Source organism: Schistocerca americana, chromosome 6 (genome assembly GCF_021461395.2).
Source record: "Schistocerca americana isolate TAMUIC-IGC-003095 chromosome 6, iqSchAmer2.1, whole genome shotgun sequence".
Taxonomy (NCBI): domain Eukaryota; kingdom Metazoa; phylum Arthropoda; class Insecta; order Orthoptera; family Acrididae; genus Schistocerca; species Schistocerca americana.
In genome coordinates this window covers 487,831,559-487,852,193 of record NC_060124.1, presented here as the reverse complement: position 1 = coordinate 487,852,193, position 20,635 = coordinate 487,831,559, and the positions used below count along the sequence as shown (strand labels likewise).

The window sequence follows — 20,635 nt, the reverse complement described above, 5'->3', positions numbered from 1 at the left end:
TTCCAAGGGGAACAGCTGTAGACGCCAAATTTTGCTAGGGCCTACTGCAACGTTTGCGAAACTATGCACGTAGAAAGAGATTAGAAAAATGACACAATGCCACACCCTGCTTTTGATTCACGAGTTTTTGGTAGGAAAACGTCTTGCTGTCTGTCCTCATCCACCTTACTCACCAGATTTGGCACCTTACGACTTCTGGCTCTTTTCAAAAGTTCAAACTGGCTTAAAAGAAAACGTTTTCCTGCCGCTGAGAGGACCGCAACAGACCAACTGATCGCCCTTCCAAAATAAACCGTCCAGAAATGCATTAAGTCATGGATTCAACGCTGATATAAGTTCATTGCCAGCCAAGGACAGTAGTTTGAAGGAGAGCAAATCAAATTCCATGTAAGCCCATTATTTTGTTTCTAATAAAATTATTCATCGTATTTTTTGATCAAACCTTTTAAAAACCTCTGGAATCTCTGACTGAAATTTGATTGTTTATTTCGTAGTGCTGAGAGCCTTAGCTATCCCACTAATTTCTTATAGCCTCATCTCAAGGAAAACGGACTCGTAACCTGAGTGTTGAGTTTGCAGAAGGACAATGCCATTTTTGGAAGAGGTTGTAAGTAGGCTGTTTATGTTTTCTCTATGTAAGTAGGCTGTTTATGTTTTCTCTATGTAAGTAGGCTGTTTATGTTTTCTTATTGGCAACGTTACGTAGCGCTCAATATGAAAATCACTGGCTGTGCTGTGTGCAGTCTGTGGCTGCTTTGCATTGTTGTAATACTCGCCATTGTAGTGTTAGGCAGCTGGCTGTGAACAGCGCGTAGCGTTGCGCAGTTGGAGGTGAGCCGCCAGCAGTGGTGGATGTGGGGAGAGAGATGGCGGAGGTTTGTAATTTGTCATGAACTGCTATATTTATATATGATGAAATCAAGGTAAATACATTCTTTGTTCTCTATTAATATCTTTCATTTGCTAACTATCCCTATCAGTAGTTAGTGCCTTCCATTGTTTGAATCTTTTATTTAGCTGGCTGTAGTGGCGCTCGCTGTATTGCAGTAGCTTGAGCAGCGAAGATTTTTGTGAGGTAAGTGATTTGTGAAAGGTATAGTTTAATGTTAGTCAGGGCCATTCTTTTGTAGGGAATTTTGAAAGTCAGATTGCGTTGCGCTAACAAAATATTGTGTGTCAGTTTAAGCACAGTCATGTATAATTGTTAAAAGGGGACGTTTCATATGAAACGTCCCCTTTTAACAATTATACATGACTGTGCTTAAACTGACACACAATATTTTGTTAGCGCAACGCAATCTGACTTTCAAAATTCCCTACAAAAGAATGGCCCTGACTAACATTAAACTATACCTTTCACAAATCACTTACCTCACAAAAATCTTCGCTGCTCAAGCTACTGCAATACAGCGAGCGCCACTACAGCCAGCTAAATAAAAGATTCAAACAATGGAAGGCACTAACTACTGATAGGGATAGTTAGCAAATGAAAGATATTAATAGAGAACAAACAATGTATTTACCTTGATTTCATCATATATAAATATAGCAGTTCATGACAAATTACAAACCTCCGCCATCTCTCTCCCCACATCCACCACTGCTGGCGGCTCACCTCCAACTGCGCAACGCTACGCGCTGTTCACAGCCAGCTGCCTAACACTACAATGGCGAGTATTACAACAATGCAAAGCAGCCACAGACTGCACACAGCACAGCCAGTGATTTTCATATTGAGCGCTACGTAACGTTGCCAATAAGAAAACATAAACAGCCTACTTACATAGAGAAAACATAAACAGCCTACTTACATAGAGAAAACATAAACAGCCTACTTACAAGGTTAGGTGGTTGAGCCATTACAGAAGCTCTGTGTTCTGCCTTGATGAAGCAGAGTACATATAGTCCTCTCACACGTCATGTACTTTCAGTATAAATGGGAACAGCTACATGTTATCTGTGGCAACACATGGGAAGGAGGGAATGAGCAAAAGTGGAGGACGCGTATTGCACTGGACACTGGCTGCATTCGCCACATTCGATTCTCACTCTGCCACTCTGACTGCCCCTGTCCCATTTCCTGCGTTCACTAATATCGCCGTAACGTATTCCACGGCAAGTTTGAATGCAAAAGTCGGCCGCTGTGGCCGAGCGGTTCTAGGCGCTTCAGTCCGGAACAGCGCTGCTTCTACGGTCGCAGGCTCGAATCCTGCCTCGTTCATGGATGTGTATGACGTCCTTAGGTTAGTTCGGTTTAAGTAGTTCAAAGTCCACGGGACTGATGACCTCACATGTTAAGTCCCACAGTGCTTAGAGCCATTTGAATCATTTGAATGCAAAATGCAACGCGAAAATAACACAATTTTATAGAGCCCTAACGCACGAATGTTTTCCAGTCATGTGAATACAACTCGATTGTTCGACATTTGTTGTAGTCTCACCTCAATGTTAGAAGTTGCTGGTCAAATGCCCCTATCTCAAATGCACAAGACAAGCATTTAAATAACATTTCTCGATTTCCTGCCAGGAGTGAGAGTATTTTGCGCTTAAACTGCACGAGGCTTATAATGCGTAGTGGTCTGACTGACCGGCAGCAGTCATAACTTTCGCATCTGCCTAAGAGATGCCTGCCCGTTCCTGTATACCTCTCCAGCAGACAGCGTCGACCTTCAAAGGATCGTCTTTCACTTGACAAGTGAATCACGGGTGGCGTGCGGGTGTGCAGTTACGAGAGACGGTCCCACCACAGTGGCCGTCTTTTAAAGGACACACTTTGAAGATTAATGTCATGGCGATCCGTTCTTCAGTCAACGAATGACAACGTGTTGGGAATAAACACGCAAGATTACTCTTGTGGATGCTGTAGTTAGATGGTCACTAACATGCTATCATGACCACTCACAAGAGACTGGAGGTGACGGGTGGATTTCAATTATAATATTCGTCGCCGTACTTACAAGAGCCTGAAAACTATTTTTGGGGTCAGCCAGAAAGCGTTGGAGAACATACTGACCGTAATTTGTAGCCTGCAAGTCGACATTCTTCTTTTGTTCAATGAAAGAAAATGTTCTTACTTGCTATTTACTTAGTGGGATCATATACTAAGACTATAAACAAAGTTTTGAGTTCTAACTGATTAATATGTTCAGTAAAAGTTCACACGCATAAACATAATAATATTCCTGATAATAATAATAATGTCCCTATCGTAAACAGCACTATTGTTAGTTCAGAGGCGACCTCTACGGTAAGTTCCAAGTAAAATATCTATCACTCTGACTTCTAATCATCAAAGTTCATTGCTCGCTACAAAAGTGGAAAATAATCTCGCCAATTGTCAAGCGGATTTTTCAACATTACAGGCAGCACGTTAACGGTTACTCCAGGACGGTGTACAGTCCTCGCGAGTTCACTTCCTACTTTTACCGAAAACACTTTTGATAGCTGCCTGTCTGTGACGTCATCCGAGACACAGCTTATGCCGGCGCTTGACTGACGCGGAAGTGTGTCTGTGCGAAGTGTCTCTCCTACTGCCTCTCTGGCAGTATTTATATATGGGCGTAGCGGGCCGCCGAACGGAACGTCTACTATCAACCACTGCACGCACAGGTAGAAGCATCTAAATGGCCGCTTTCTCGGACGTGTATTAATTAATAAATCTGTTGTGTAACAATTTACAATCTTTATATAATTAAAGTTAAGTTTGCCTTCGTTACTGGAAAAGTTATAGCTCGACTGCACTTAAACTTTGCCGCTTAGAATTTCTAGAACGGAACCGACAGTAGAACATGACCTCTGAACTACCTCTTTTAAGAGTCCTCGTATTGACTGTTATTTACACTAAAGTCTTGAAACTTGGTACAAATATGTTGTTTCTGTAATGTAATCGAATGCTGTAATTAGAACTTTCTACCCCAAATACAAATGATGCTTGATGTATTACGAATAGCGACATTTCTCTTCCAAATTTGGTTTTTAGTAAATACCTGAAAACTATTAGAGGTAGCTTAATGAAGTCACATAGTTAATGTTTTTTTATATAAAACGGAAGCTTATCATCTTCCTGAGTGTAATATTTAACCCTTGCAGTGTTTCGTTAAAACGCCAATTTCGACAAAAATGTTGCACCAATCAAGTTGAGACCCGTTACTTTTTATTGTGGCATGCATTTGGATATTCTGAAAAAAATTTGGATTTCCAGCTTCATTATTAATCGCCACATGTTTTTTCCTTGAAATAACATATTTAACAAAACTTATTCATTTGCTCATTCTGAGATTTTAACAGCTTTAACATTAATATACTGAAGCATATACTGGCAAAGTTTGGAAAAGGTGTTTCAATTTTTAACTTCACTCCCAGATTATGGCGCAATACTTTGTATGATACGCACAGGCGCGTTGTGATGATGTGGCGCCAGTAGCAATGAACTGGGGTAAGTCCCAGCACACTCTCTCGCATCTGTATCTCTCAAATGATACAGCGCCACAAGACTACTAATAGTTTTTCGTTTCAGAGGGCAACAGAGGGCAACACGATTTGATAGCCATGATCATATTCGTTACATTTGTTAATTAATTAGTCCTAATCTTCGCACTTGGTGATGACGCGAGCTAAACCAGTGCGATAAAGTGCTGAACTTTAACATGTGTTCAAAATTCGTTTCCTATTGAGTATCAACCGGTTGCAACCCTTATATCAACATAAATACTTCACGGCATGTAACCTCTCTCTTGTGTTTGTTGTGCTAGCTTCCAAACGTAAGAGCAACTGCATGGTCTTCATACTCGCTAATGTTTCACCTAAGCATGACATTAGATAATATCAAGAAAGTGTAGCATACAACAGAACCTGTGACTGTCTCTGGAATTTATAACGGAAGAAGTGACCAAGAAGAACACCTGTTTCCGATTGGAAATGACGAAGAGATTTTAATGCGCTTGTGGACTACACGGGTTTGCACTGATAAATGTGAGCGAGGTCCATCTCTTCCGCCAGCATGGAATGGTGGACGCTGGTGCTCCAGTTCTACGAGTATGTGCAGTTGATTGAGCAGCCATGAGGGTCACAGTGCAAATGCGCCAACGTCGTATTTAGAGAGGCATTCAGAGTCATAAAGTCATGTATGATCCACGATTGGACCTATTTTCAAGTAAACCTTTGCTGACTAGAAATTATGACGAAAGTGTAAAAAACGCTATCTTCTGTGGTTTAACTTTTTAATCATCTTTGTACGTCATAAGACTAAAACCTTACCACATCTCTGTAAGCCAAAATATGCCAAATACTTGATACATTACTGGTGAAGTTTGGAAACACAGAATGCAGAGTTCTTGAAGAGAGTACACAACCTAGATTCACAAATGGTTTACATGGCATTGAGGGAACCCGGAACCTAAAAATGATGAACTTTTGGGTTTTCAGTTTATTTCAGTTTATTGTGAAATAAAATACTACAGATCTTCCTCTTTAAAATGACATATTAATATGACCTCTAGCACAACTCCAAGTATTGAAAATATTATTTTGAATAATGTGCTGTAGAGGGCATGTCGCGACATTGAATTTCCATGGATACATGTTCATTGAAAACATCGTTTTTCTAAACTTCTGATCTATCCAAAGACTTTATATTATGTTGGCAACACGATTTGATAGGCAATTGTTTTGTCTGCGTATTGTAGTCTTTGGATACTGTAGTTTACATTGAGCATTTGGTGGTTATTGGACGATTTGTGTTGTATTCCTATTGCGTAACTGAAACTTATCAAATATGCCTCCATTTAGTAACAGGGTTTACAAGAGGAAGAAGCCTCCTCCGAGGTATGCTAGTGGAACTGTGACAATTTCTCCGACCTTGGGAAATGATTCTGAAAATAGTGAGCTTATTCATGAAGGGAAATCCACTCCTGTCTCTAGCACAAGCAAGAAGTTGCAAGGATCAACTGAAAAATACTGCAGTTTATTGGAGAAGTGTAGTGAGGATAATGTGAACGAAAGAATTAACATTTCATTGCCCTCAAAGGTGATTGAGAGTTCAGTACTGTGTAAGGAATGTTGAAAATTGAGTATATCAGTAAATGTGAAGCGACACATAGGACTTGCAGCAATGTCTGTCTCCATTGTACTAGTTGTCATTACAGTGTTTCATTTTGGAACTCAGAATATGTCGAAATAGGCCAAGGTGAAACTGATAGTGAGAAAAGCAAGTACTATGGTGTAAATATTAGATGTGTTTATGCTCTAAGGCCAATCGGTAAGGGATACTCTGCTGGTGAAATGTTTTTTGGTGTAATGAATCTACCACCAGCACCAACTAAATTCTCAAAATATAACTCGGTTGTTGAATCCTGTGTTGAAGATATTGCCCAAGAATCCATGAAAGAAGCAGTGGAGGAGGCTGTGGCGGTGAATGAAGAAATTCCAGATATTCAGAATCCTTGGGACCTGACTGTCGCAATAGATGGTACGTGGGAGAAGCGCGGGCACACTTCACATAATGGCGTAATAACGGCAACAAGTGCTGATACTACAAAAGTTATAGATGTTGTAATTAAATTCAAGCACTGTAGGTGTCCTAAAAGAGTGAAGGATGAGCATGCAGAAAACTGTCGAAGGAATTACAGTGGGTCTAGTGGGGCCATGGAGGTTTCCGGTGTGAAAGACATTTTCAGTCGCTGTCTTCTGTGGTACAAGGTCAGATACCTACAGTTCCTGGGTGATGGTGATTCGAAGTCTTTTGCTGCTGTATCTGAGCTGAAACCTTATGGAAATGATGTTACCATTACTAAACAGGAGTGCACAGGCCACGTTCAGAGCCCGCATCTCGTGGTCGTGCGGTAGCGTTCTCGCTTCCCACGCCCGGGTTCCCGGGTTCGATTCCCGGCGGGGTCAGGGATTTTCTCTGCCTCGTGATGGCTGGGTGTTGTGTGCTGTCCTTAGGTTAGTTAGGTTTAATTAGTTCTGAGTTCTAGGGGACTGATGACCATCGATGTTAAGTCCCACAGTGCTCAGAGCCAAGCCACGTTCAGAAACGTATGGGAACAAGGCTGCGTCGACTGAAGACCACAATGAAAGGCCAAGTACTCAGTGATGAAAAACCTTTGGGTGTAGCTAAAGGATTGACAGACGAGGTAATCAACAGATTGCAGAGAGACTATGGACTGGCAATAAGACAAAATACTCACAGTACTGATGCAATGGAAAATGCTACAATGGCACTTTACTACCACACCTTATCGACTGACGAGGAACCACTACATGACTATGCCCACAGGGACCCAATTCCTGGTGCAAGTACAACAAATATCAGCGATCTGAACGTGTATACAAGCATCATCACAGTCTACCAGAAACTTTCATGAAGGCTATAAAACCAATTTTCGGAGATCTTTCTGCAACTGAACTTTTGAACAAATGTCTCCATGGACGTACACAAAATCAAAATGAGAGTGTGAATAATGTAATTTGGACCAGAATCCCAAAAAATGTGTTTGTGGAAATTCATACTCCTCATTTTGTAGTATATGATGCCATTGATACGTACAACGAAGGTAACATTGTAAAGTGCAATGTGCTGCAGAAGTTGGATGTGATGCCCGGAAAGTACATGTTGAGTGCAATGATGTCGATAGACAATGACAGGAAACGGGATGCTGAAAGGAAAGAAAAGGAGTGTGAGAGGCAAGCCACACAAAGAATGAAAGGCGTGAAAAGAAGGCTAGATGGGGAGATGTCTAGTGACAGTGAAAACCCCTCTTATGGTGCTGGACTCCACTAAAATGTTAGTGAAACTTTGAAACTCGTTTTCCACAAGTTCACTTTTTTGTCATATAAGGAACATTTTCTGCTAAACTATTAGAGATAAAGAATTAAGATTTTCAAGGAATGTAAGCAGTGCCAATATACACCTTGTATCATAGCCTTTTTGTGATACATAATTGATAACAGATTTTATTTCAAAGATACTATGCCAAAAATGTGTCAGTTATTTTCAGTAACAAAATAATTAATATCTTCCCAAAAAACGCCAATAAATTAAAATCCATGTGATACATGGTATCAAATATATGTAATATTGCACTGTAAAAGTTTCATCATTCTGGTGTTAATAGTTCATTATAAAATGTTCCTTATATTAAACATTGGAGGTATAGGACATTCCGGGTCCCCTTAAGCACTTAACATCTGAGGTCATCAGTGCCCTAGACTTAGAACTACTTAAACCTATTTAACCTAAGGGAAGCCACACAGCCATGCCCGAGGCAGGATTCGAACCTGCGACCGCAGCAGCAACGCGGTTCCAGACTGAAGCCCCTAGATTCACAGGAGGAGGCGATGATACATCAGTTCCAAAACATTTTTTTTTTCCTTACTAATCCCGCAGATGTATTCTGTGGTGAAGGTGATAAACTTAAAACAAGTTTTTAAATGACATGTGCTCATCTTTTATTTAGCAACGTAAGCCTGTTTTTAGTAAGTTTGACATGCTCTCACGATTATTTACAGGTCTGTTACAAGACGGTGATTTTACATCTGGCATTTCGTGGGGAGCCAGTGTTTGTCTTAATTTATGGCCAACTTTGAGCCTGACAACATGTTAAGTGTCCTGCATGATATGTGAAAGACGGAAAATCAAATGCTTAAAAACTGGATTGTACTCAAATAAACAGTAAAGTAGTCAAATGGCGGCATGTTCCTTAAAAAAAAAATATTCGACATCATTTGTTTTTCAGGAGGAATGAACCTGAGCGAAGAATTGGAACTGCCACCTTATGATGGAGAAAACCCTCCAAATCGCTCATACGTAGCCGTAAATCCCTTCATGATATGGTTACGCGATTAGCCAATATACACTGGAAGCAGTCACATTCATTAAATACCCATACTATGCGCATGAAGCAAATGAAAGTGGAAAGATCATATTAAACTACACTCCTGGAAATGGAAAAAAGAACACATTGACACCGGTGTGTCAGACCCACCATACTTGCTCCGGACACTGCAAGAGGGCTGTACAAGCAATGATCACACGCACGGCACAGCGCACACACCAGGAACCGCGGTGTTGGCCGTCGAATGGCGCTAGCTGCGCAGCATTTGTGCACCGCCGCCGTCAGTGTCAGCCAGTTTGCCGTGGCATACGGAGCTCCATCGCAGTCTTTAACACTGGTAGCATGCCGCGACAGCGTGGACGTGAACCGTATGTGCAGTTGACGGACTTTGAGCGAGGGCGTATAGTGGGCATGCGGGAGGCCGGGTGGACGTACCGCCGAATTGCTCAACATGTGGGGCGTGAGGTCTCCACAGTACATCGATGTTGTCGCCAGTGGTCGGCGGAAGGTGCACGTGCCCGTCGACCTGGGACCGGACCGCAGCGATGCACGGATGCACGCCAAGACCGTAGGATCCTACGCAGTGCCGTAGGGGACCGCACCGCCACTTCCCAGCAAATTAGGGACACTGTTGCTCCTGGGGTATCGGCGAGGACCACTCCCAACCGTCTCCATGAAGCTGGGCTACGGTCCCGCACACCGTTAGGCCGTCTTCCGCTCACGCCCCAACATCGTGCAGCCCGCCTCCAGTGGTGTCGCGACAGGCGTGAATGGAGGGACGAATGGAGACGTGTCGTCTTCAGCGATGAGAGTCGCTTCTGCCTTGGTGCCAATGATGGTCGTATGCGTGTTTGGCGCCGTGCAGGTGAGCGCCACAATCAGGACTGCATACGACCGAGGCACACAGGGCCAACACCCGGCATCATGGTGTGGGGAGCGATCTCCTACACTGGCCGTACACCACTGGTGATCGTCGAGGGGACACTGAATAGTGCACGGTACGTCCAAACCGTCATCGAACCCATCGTTCTACCATTCCTAGACCGGCAAGGGAACTTGCTGTTCCAACAGGACAATGCACGTCCGCATGTATCCCGTGCCACCCAACGTGCTCTAGAAGGTGTAAGTCAACTACCCTGGCCAGCAAGATCTCCGGATCTGTCCCCCATTGAGCATGTTTGGGACGCTGGTCCAACTGAGGCGCCAGGTGGAAATGACATGGCAAGCCGTTCCACAGGACTACATCCAGCATCTCTACGATCGTCTCCATGGGAGAATAGCAGCCTGCATTGCTGCGAAAGGTGGATATACAGTGTACTAGTGCCGACATTGTGCATGCTCTGTTGCCTGTGTCTATGTGCCTGTGGTTCTGTCAGTGTGATCATGTGATGTATCTGACCCCAGGAATGTGTCAATAAAGTTTCCCTTTCCTGGGACAATGAATTCACGGTGTTCTTATTTCAATTTCCAGGAGTGTATTTTTAAAAAAGTAAGACGCCAGACTGAGATTCAATTGAAGAACCTTCGGAAACTGTGGTCTAGCCACAAAGGAGGTAGCTTACAAAATCCACGTTCAGCCGTTATTGCGGTATTGCTTCTCGTCTGGGACAATCACCAGATAGGACATACAGAGAAAATAGGTAAGACACAAATCACGGGAAAATGATGAAAAATATCAGCACTGGCATCTGGCGGTCATACAGAGTAATAACTTCTAAAAAAATTATCAATGAAACATTAATAAGTAAAAGTTTAGCAATAAAATTAACAAAAGATGTTCGCAACAAGAAAACAATAACAACCCGCGAAGTTTGCACTAAATCATAATAAATCAGCTGTAACGCACGAATACGTCAAAACTGTGGTCTAAGGTACTAAATTTGAAAACGAAGATACATTGACGGAGGAAAAATCGCAACACCAGAAAATAATTATTGGAGAGTAATAAAACTTCGGGAATACATTTTCCTAGGTAATATATTCAAGTGATTAACATTGCAAGACCATAGGTTAATGTAAGCGCGACACCAGCCGTTGCAAAAGTGAAGTTCAAATGGTATAAATGGCTCTGAGCACCATGGGACTTAACTGCTGAGGTCATCAGTCCCCTAGAACTTAGAAGTACATAAACCTAACTAACCTACGGACATCACACACATCCATGTCCGAGGCAGGATTCAAACCTGCGACCGTAGCGGTCGCTCGGTTCCAGACCGTAGCGCCAAGAACCGCTCGGCCACCCGGCCAGCCAAAAGGGATATGCTCGTACATTAATGACAAGTGTAACCGCCAGAATGTTGGGTGCAAGCATGCAAACTTGTATGTATTATGTTGCACAGGTACCGAATGTCAGTTTGTGAGAGGGAGTTCCATGCCTAGGGACGATTAATGCTGATTGTGGATAACGCTGAAGTTATCGTCAGATGATGTGCCGTATGTGCTCGACTGGAGACAGGTCTGGTGATCGAGCAGGCCAAGGCAACACGTTTGAGGCTCTGTAGAGTGTGATGGGTCACAACAGCGGTTATGTGGGCGAGCGTTATCCTGTTGGAAAACACCATTTGGAATGCTGTTTATGAATGGCAGCACAACAGATCGTATCACCAGACTGAAGTACAAATTTGCAGCCAGGGTGCATGGAATAACCACAAGAGTGCTCCTACTGTCATAAGAACTCGCACCTCAGACCATAACTCCAGCTGTAGGTCCAGTGTGCCTGCCCTCATATGGTCTCCTTCTAATCACCACACTGCCATCACTGGTACCGAGGGGAGAATCAGCTTTCATCAGCAAAAGCAACAGACCTGCAAGCCACCCTCCAATGAGCTCTTCCTTGACAGTACTGAAATCGCAAACGGCGGTAGTTTGGGGTCAGCGGAACGCACGCTGCACGGCTTATAGCTCGGAGCTGTCCTTGAAGTAACCTATTTGTAACAGCTCGTTGTGTCACTGTGGTGCCAACTGCTGCTCACACTGGTGCTGCAGATGCAGTACGATGAGGCAGAGCCATACGCCGGACACTATGGTCGTCCCTCTTGGTAGTGTCACGCGGTCGTTCAGAGCCCGGTCTGGCTGCGACTGTACATTTTCGTGACCACCTCTGCCAACAATCAAGTACAGTGGCTACATTCCTGCCAAGTCTTTCTGCAGTACTGCAGAAGGAACGGTCAGCTTCTCATTTCCGTATTACATGACCTCGTTCAAACCCACTGAGGTGGTGATAATGGCTGTTTTGTCGCTCTAAAGACATTCTTGGTTAACATCAACTCACCACGTCCAGTCTCATGACCGTTACAGCGTGTGTTTAAAGCAAATCTGATTTGCACCCTCATAACTGCGCTACTGGAGCCACTCTTGTGCGATTGACACGAACTTTGAATAGACTTCATCTTTCAGGTGTAGAAGCACTCCTACCTAATTTCGTTTATGTCGCATAATTGTTTCCTAGTGTGGTGAGTCTTTCCGTCTGTATATTATTAAATAAGAAAGGAAAATTATCAGAAATATATTGACCAGCAGGAATGTTTCACATGAAGAGCAACGTAGAAGGAGGACTCAAATAAGTGGCTGAGCTATATGTCCGATTAGAAAAAGGAATATTATTGTACTGTGGGCACATCCTAACACTGATCAATTTCAAAGATGATTCCATGCTTGAAATTGACAAACCTGCTGGAAAAAATGCTGAAAGTGCGATATTTCAAAGGAAACCTGGGGTCACAAAGCAGCATGTCAAAAGGAATAAAAAGCGGACTCCCCCAGGGATCTGTACTGGCTCCAATGCTTTTTAATGTTTATATCAGTGACCTGATAGACAATGAGTCAAGCAAGTCTTGCTACGATGATAACATGGCTATAGCTACTCAAAGCAAATGGCTAGAAGATGGTGAAAGAACTCTAACTGCTGACCTAGAAGTACTAAACCAGTACAACAAAAAATGGAGACTATGCCCAAACCCAAATAAAACAGAGACTTGCGCCTTCCATTTAAATAACAGACTAGCAGACAGAGAACTAAATATTACTTTCTGCGGAAAACGAATTAAACATAACAAATTTCCCAAATATTTAGGCATAACTCTTGACAGGTCACTTACCTTCAAGAAACACCTGGAAGTAACTAGCCAGAAATTGAAATCCCGAAATAACATCATCCAGAGATTGGCAGGTACCACATGGGGAGCGGATGCAAATACACTACGTGTTGCAGCACTATCACGCGTCTATTCCATGGCAGAGTACTGTGCCCCTGTGTGGAGCAGGAGTGCCCATATGAAGAAGATTGACGCCCAGATCAATGAAGCCATGAGGACAATAATAGGGACACTAAAGTCAACACCTCTAGAATGGCTTCACGTTCTCTCAAACATCACTCCGCCTGAAATCCGTAGACAGCAGGCAACAATTCAGGAATGGCCGAAAATAAATCAGGCAGATAAGGCAAGAGTACTACCGATACACCAAGTACTAGATGACCGCTGTCGACATCGCCTTAAATCAAGAGCGACAATATGGGAAGACAGAACACTTGCCCGAGGAAATACCTATGACTGCCACAAATCCTGGAAAACCAAGTGAAGCAATAGTGACATTAACCGACACAATATAGAGGATCCCAGCCAACAACTCTCAGGAATGCAGCTTCCTCGTGAAATCTAGCGCCAGCTTAACCGTGTGAGAACTGGACACGCGAGAACTAAATCCGTGCTGTACAAATGGGGCGCCAATGATAACCCATTGTGTGACTGTGAAACTGATGAACAAACATTACAACATCTAGTGCAAGATTGCCCACTGCGAAGATTCTGTGGTGACTGGAGAGACTTCGTGGAGGCCAGCCCTGCTGCCATTAAATGGCTGTCACATTTGGATATAACTTTTTGACGAATTATAGCTGTGATTATATTTCAACTTTGCTCAGATTTAATAATGACTGGTGTTTGTTCTGTTTATATTATTATGTATGTGTGTATATGTATATTTGTATTTATATGTTATGTTATATAAATTTACGATGTCAATACCTCACTTGCACTGGTAAAGCCATACGATAAATAAATAACAAAAAACACTGATTTATAGCAGGCTACTCGAGAAAAGTGTTGACACTTTGAAATACTAGCAGGTAAACCTAATTGGTTTAAAAAATTCTATAAGATCAGAAGAAAAGTAAGTTAAACGAAAGTAGAACGACTATATTTATAACTGAGGTATAGGGAGTTTTTCTAAACGCAAAAAATTTAAGAAAAAAGTGAATAGTAGAAGAGAGAAAACAAGAAGCAAGTAGCTCAAGGAACATTGGAGAAATCAGAAACAGCCTAAGATGATCAACGAAGTGTTAGTTAATTTGTAACATGAAATAAAAGCAATGCCAGAAGAATGCCGCAGAACTGCATGAATAGCTTGACCCTTTCTACATTGAAGACTTATTCATTTCTCATTTGAGACAGTGATTTTTTATGAGACAATTATTACTGTTTGTTCTATGTGTATTCATTTCCAGAACACTGTTTCTCAGGTTAATGAGCCAAAAAGGTTGGCAACATTCTCACCAAGACAGAAGAAAAATCATATTTTCATCAAAAATGTTTTCTTAATATTGTAAGCAACCACTTTGGATAAAACTTGGCGTCATACAAGTTGATACAGTATTAAGATTTCTGGCTTATTTTTAGTATTCAATAAAAGTGATGCGAGCTCTATTGAGCTCTATATTTTCACAATGTGTCGTACTTCATATCTGTACACTTGATACTTTTTAAACAGAAGTCTTCAATAGTCGACATATTACGCTACAGAGGTTCTGAATATGATTAGTGTTATCTATGCTTGCCACTAGCATTGTCGTTGCGAACCGCATTCTAAGAGAAGTATGTGATCTATTTGGGTGTTGGTCACACTGCTAAGCAGCTTACAAATTGTTAACGGAGCACAGACGATTTTCTGTTAATGTTGTCGCTGACGATTTGCAGGTACTGCTGTCGCCGCACTGCTTGCTTGTGAGTAATTTATGATGTGTTTAAAAAAGTGGAAGTTTAAGTGGGATTAGCCGGCCGAAGTGGCCATGCGGTTAAAGGCGCTGCAGTCTGGAACCGTAAGACCGCTACGGTCGCAGGTTCGAATCCTGCCTCGGGCATGGATGTTTGTGATGTCCTTAGGTTAGTTAGGTTTAACTAGTTCTAAGTTCTAGGGGACTAATGACCTCAGCAGTTCAGTCCCATAGTGCTCAGAGCCATTTGAACCATTTTTTTTTAAGTGGGATTTTTTCTTATTGGTTCGGGTTAGGTAGTTTAATTGATCAGACGTGATTAAAAAACGTTATCTGCTCACATCGCCTGCACTCAGCATTGGAAATTCACCAGTTCTTTATCATTTCAGTAACTAGTATCATGGCATGGTTTTTGTATAAATGCTTTTTGTAAAATTGATTGCAATTGTTAAAGGATCAGAGTTTCAATACATTTTTTGACTGCTAGTCTCTTTTACATCATTCAGTAACTGCAATATCCTCCATCGTCTCCACACGAAAGTTTAATATTCTAATAACAGTTTCCCCCATTACACATTTGTACAAAAGTAAAACTAAAACTTAATATACTTAGAATAGCTGCATATGCTGCACTGCGCAAGGCTTTCTTTTCTTTAGATGGTTTGCAGTTGCGCTGTGCTATAATGTTCATCATATTCGTGCAGTACCGGGTTTCCCTAGCCACAAGTAAGCCATGATAATTTCTTAGGGCCAGTTTAACATCACAGTGGGATACAGTTAAATCACTTCCGGGTAAGTTTCGCGCAGATCTCATTTCTTATGCACGCAGTCTTATTCTCACCGTGCAGTGTTACGTTCGCGTGTATGTCTTTTAATGTTTGGAATTTTGTTTAGTGAGTTTTAATACGTTAAATTATAGGAAATTTTTACAGAATCATTTTGGACATTTACTCCCTCAAAATTCGATTTGTAATTTTATGTATAATTTTTATTCTGTTAGCTTTGTGTGTGACACCATCAGTCACTGTGATGTCACGCATTGTACTACTGTTCGCAGTACTGTGAACCACAGAATTTCATGGAACAGCTTATTTAGTACACATTTTTAAGTTTTTTGATTGTTGTAGTAAAAGTTAATTAATATACAGTTTTACAGTTTTAGAATGGTTTGGTGACTCATTTTATCAGATAGATTTTTCGTAATTACCCCACTTGCACTGCTCAGGATTACAACATACAACATACTCAAAGTTAAAGAATAGGAAACCAGTCCAGTCCAGTTCAGTTTCCAATACAACAAATAAACAACAAACCAAACACTTTACAGCTTACCGATGAGTCGTCTCAATGGCGTGCAGGAATCTGACCATATTCTTGTGCTTCAAGTTCTGTACCACTCCGATTTCCCTCGGCAGGAACCTCCTCATATAGTCAGAAGGAGCGTAGAACTTGGAGATTATCTTGATCGCCACATCCCTGTTGTACTTCAGCGAGTGTGCCTTCTGCAAATAATAAGACCAGAGTCAGCGGTGAATACAAACGGTCTCAAGTGGAATCCTAGATTTAGAAATCATCTCTCGTACGAAACTCAGCCTGCTCCTTTCTCGCTCTTACCATGGATAAAGGGCAACAGGCAGATTCATTATTCCCATATTTCCAGAAAGCCTTTGACCAGTGCCTCACTGGAAGGACCGTGCACACGGAACATGTTCTCGGATAAGTGGGTACCTCGAAGACTTTGTAGCAATAGTTGTTGTTGTTGTTGTTGTGGTCTTCAGTCCTGAGACTGGTTTGATGCAGCTATCCATGCTACTCTATCCTGTGCAAGCTTCTTCATCACCCAGTACCTACTGCAGCCTACATCCTTCTGAATCTGCTTAGTGTATTCATCTCTTGGTCTCCCTCTACGATTTTTACCCTCCACGCTTCCCTCCAGTACTAAATTGGTGATCCCTTGATGCCTCAGAATATGTCCTGCCAACCGATCCCTTTTTCTAGTCAAGTTGTGCCACAAACTCCTCTTCTCCCCAATTCTGTTCAATACCTCCTCATTAGTTATGTGATCTACCGACCTAATCTTCAGCATTCTTCTGTAGCACCACATTTCGAAAGCTTCTATTCTCTTCTTGTCTAAACTATTTATCGTCAATGTTTCACTTCCATAAATGGCTACACTCCATACAAATGCTTTCAGAAACAACTTCCTGACACTTAAATCTATACTCGATGTTAACATATTTCTCTTCTTCAGAAACGCTTTCCTTGCCATTGCCAGTCTACATTTTATATCCTCTCTACTTCGACCATCATCAGTTATTTTGATCCCTACTTTAAGTGTCTCATTTCCTAACCTAATTCCCTCAGCATCACTCGACTTAATTCGACTACATTCCATTATTCTTGTTTTGCTTTTGTTGATGTTCATCTTATACCCTCCTTTCAAGACACTGTCCATTCCGTTCAACTGCTCTTCCATGTCCTTTGCTGTCTCTGACAGAATTACAGTATCACCGGCGAACCTCAAAGTTTTTATTTCTTCTCCATGGATTTTAATACCTACTCCGAACTTTTCTTTTGTTTCCTTTACTGATTGATCAATATACAGATTGAATAACATCGGGGATAGGCTACAGCCCTGTCTCACTCCCTTCCCAACCACTGCTTCCCTTTCATACCCCGCGACTCTTATAACTGCCATCTGCTTTCTGCACAAATTGTAAATAGCCTTTCGCTCCCTGTATTTTACCCCTGCCACCTTCAGAATTTGAAAGAGAGTATTCCAGTCAACATTGTCAAAAGCTTTCTCTAAGTCAACAAATGCTAGAAATGTAGGTTTGCCTTTCCTTAATCTTTCTTCTAAGGTAAGTCGTAGGGTCGGTATTGCCTCACGTGTTCCAACATTTCTACGGAATCCATACTGATCTTCCCTGAGGTCGGCTTCTACCAGTTTTTCCATTCGTCTGTAAAGAATTCGTGTATCCATTATATTTTCCTGTATAGTGAATATTCGTCAGAGACAAGAAGTCGTCAGGAATGCTCCAATGAAGGGTCATAAGATCACTCTTCTGCTCTATCAAAGGTGTTTCCGTAAGAGCGTGCAAAAATTTAACAGAACATAGAGAATGCTCCACTGAACACTTTAAGATAGGGAACCTGGGGTCAGAGAAGCCAGCATAAGGAGATATGGAAGTAAACTTGTCTACCGCTTTGTCTAGCATTACTGTTTTCCATCTTACTTACAACTAAGGTACGTACACCTTTACACGTACTGTGCCGCTTATTTACATGTACATTATTTACTTCCTGCAAAGAAACAAGGAGGACGAACCTGATTACTAAGAAGTCTACCTGGCTATCTGAAGGGCCACCTGTGCTTGAAGTTCGTGCAAAGAGTTCTAAATGGTTCAAATGGCTCTGAGCACTATGGGACTTAACATCTGAGGTCATCAGTCCCCTAGAACTTAGAACTACTTAAACCTAACTAACCTAAGGACATCACACACATCCATGCCCGAGGTAGGATGCGAACCTTCGACTGTAGCGATCACGCGGTTTCAGACTGTAGCGCCTAGAACCTCTCAGCCACGCCGGCCAACCAAAGAGTTCTATCTGAGTTGTTGGAGGACGTATACTTGGCTGTTCGTGAGAGGATGTGGATATAGCATGACGGTTCACCACCTCACTTCAATGCGGATGTCCACAAGCATCTCAATGCTGTACTTCCTGGTCGCAGGATTGGAAGGAGAGGTCCTATTCCATGGCCTGCGGGGTCACCTGATCTGGATCCCCCTTGGTTATTTCCTATGGGGATATCTAAAGTCACTTGAGTGTGAGACACCAGTGGATACGGAGATGGAATTAGTTGCCAGAATTGTAGCTGCCTGTGATGTGATTCGAAACGCACCAGGAATATTTGACAAGCTGCGTCAGAATATTGTTCGCCGATGTCATGCTTGCATTGAGGTTTATGGCCGTCAGTTTCAGCACATTCTATAAGATACAGTACAAATGGTACGTTCATTGTGTCAGTGATGGTATTTGCAGTTATCTTTAACTAATGTAAATAAAAAAGTTCACAGTAACGTGATTTTAAGCCTATTACCTTCTTAAGTTGGCTTCTCCGATTCCAGGTTCCCTACCTCAGACTGTTCAGTGGAGCATCCTCTATATCCTGTTAAATTTTTGCACCCCCTTGCGGAAACGCCCTGTATATTCATTAACTATCTGACAAAAAGGTTGAGCAGAAATCTGCAGCTGTTGGCCGACGACGCTGTAGTCTGCGAGAAAGTATCGTCCTTCAGTGACTATAGGAAGATACAGGGTAGCTTGGGCAGAATTTCTCACTAACTTAATGAATGACAGGAATTCGTAGATGTAGAAAAATTTAAATTCATTCCGACGAAAGCATAAAACAGCCCTGTAATGTTCAAATACATTATTAGTAGTGCACTGCTTGACAGAATCAATTCGATTAAATATTTCGGCGTAGTGTTGCACAGCGATATGAAACGGAACGAGTTTGTAAGGTGAGTAGTAGGGAAGGCGAATGGAAGGTTTCAGTTTTTTGGGAGAATTCTAGAAAAGTGTAGCTCATCTATATAGACGGGTTGCGTACAGGACGTTGGTGAGAACCATTCTTGAATACTGCTCGAGTGTTTAGGATCCTGAAAAAGATAAGCGAGTCGAGCTTCTACTGATGTTCTGGCCAAGAGCCGCAAAAGATCGGTCCATATGATCCGTGCGGCACTTTTAGCAGTACCACAACTCAGTACAAAACGACATGATTGGCTCTTCAGTCCGACCACAAAGCATAAACGGTACCTGTGACACATGGTCATATCAGTCCCTTATATAGTTACGACATCAATATTGGAATTATTTCGCTCAAAAATACTGGGAATTAAAAAACATGCTACAACGCAAATGTAAAGAAGAGTTGCTTTTTTCTCTCTTTTCCAGAAGAGTACAACTACTTTTTTTGTTTCAGAAGTCCACCTCCTTAGCTGAGTGGTCAGCACAGCTGACTGACATGTGGACACTGGTTCGAATACCTGTACTGGCAGAGAGATTTCCTTGATGGGAGGAAATGAAGGCGGTGTAAGGTGCCAACTGAGGAGCTATTTGACCGAGCAATAGCGTCTCGAGGTTACGAAAACTGACAACGGCCGAGATAGCTGTGCGCTGACCCCGTGCCCCTCCATTCCGTATCCAGTGAAGCATTGGCAGAGGGTGACACGGTAGTCGGTCGGTGCCGATGGGCCCGCTAGTACTGACAGTTTCTTCCAGAAAGAGTTAATTGGTTTCTGAAACGTTTTTAATGATGTTAGAGAAGAATTTTATTGTTTTTACATGAAAGATTTAATGGTTTCCCAAATTGACTTTTCTTACCACAAGAATATGTTTATTGGTTTTGCGAGAAGAGGTTTTCTGTCTCCAGAATGAGATTTTCACTCTGCAGCGGAGTGTGTGCTGATATGAAACTTCCTGGCAGATTAAAACTGTGCGCCCGACCGAGACTCGAACTCAGGACCTTTGCCTTTTGCAAGTAAGTGCTCTACCAACTGGGCTGCCCAAGCAGGACTCACGACCCGTACTCACAGTTTCAGTTCTGCTAGTACCTCGTCTCCTAACTTCCAAACTTCACAGAAGTTCTTATGTGAAACTTGCGGAACTAGCACTCCTGGAAGAAAGGATATTGCGGAGACATGGCTTAGCCACAGCCTGGGGGATGTTTCCCGAATGAGATTTTCACTCTGCAGCGGAGTGTGCGCTGATATGAAACTTCCTGACAGATTATACCTGTGTGTCGGAC

At 42.3% G+C, this 20,635-nt stretch overlaps 1 protein-coding gene across 1 annotated transcript in view; it reads right to left on the bottom strand.

Moving 5' to 3' along the window:
* The window catches only part of LOC124620240 (MAP/microtubule affinity-regulating kinase 3-like), a 256,035-nt gene that overhangs the window by 41,767 nt on the left and 193,633 nt on the right, over positions 1 to 20,635 (bottom strand). The window contains exon 4 of the mRNA XM_047146908.1: positions 16,156 to 16,325. Within this exon, the coding sequence (XP_047002864.1) occupies positions 16,156 to 16,325 (170 nt within the window). The remainder of the gene's footprint in view (positions 1 to 16,155; positions 16,326 to 20,635) is intronic.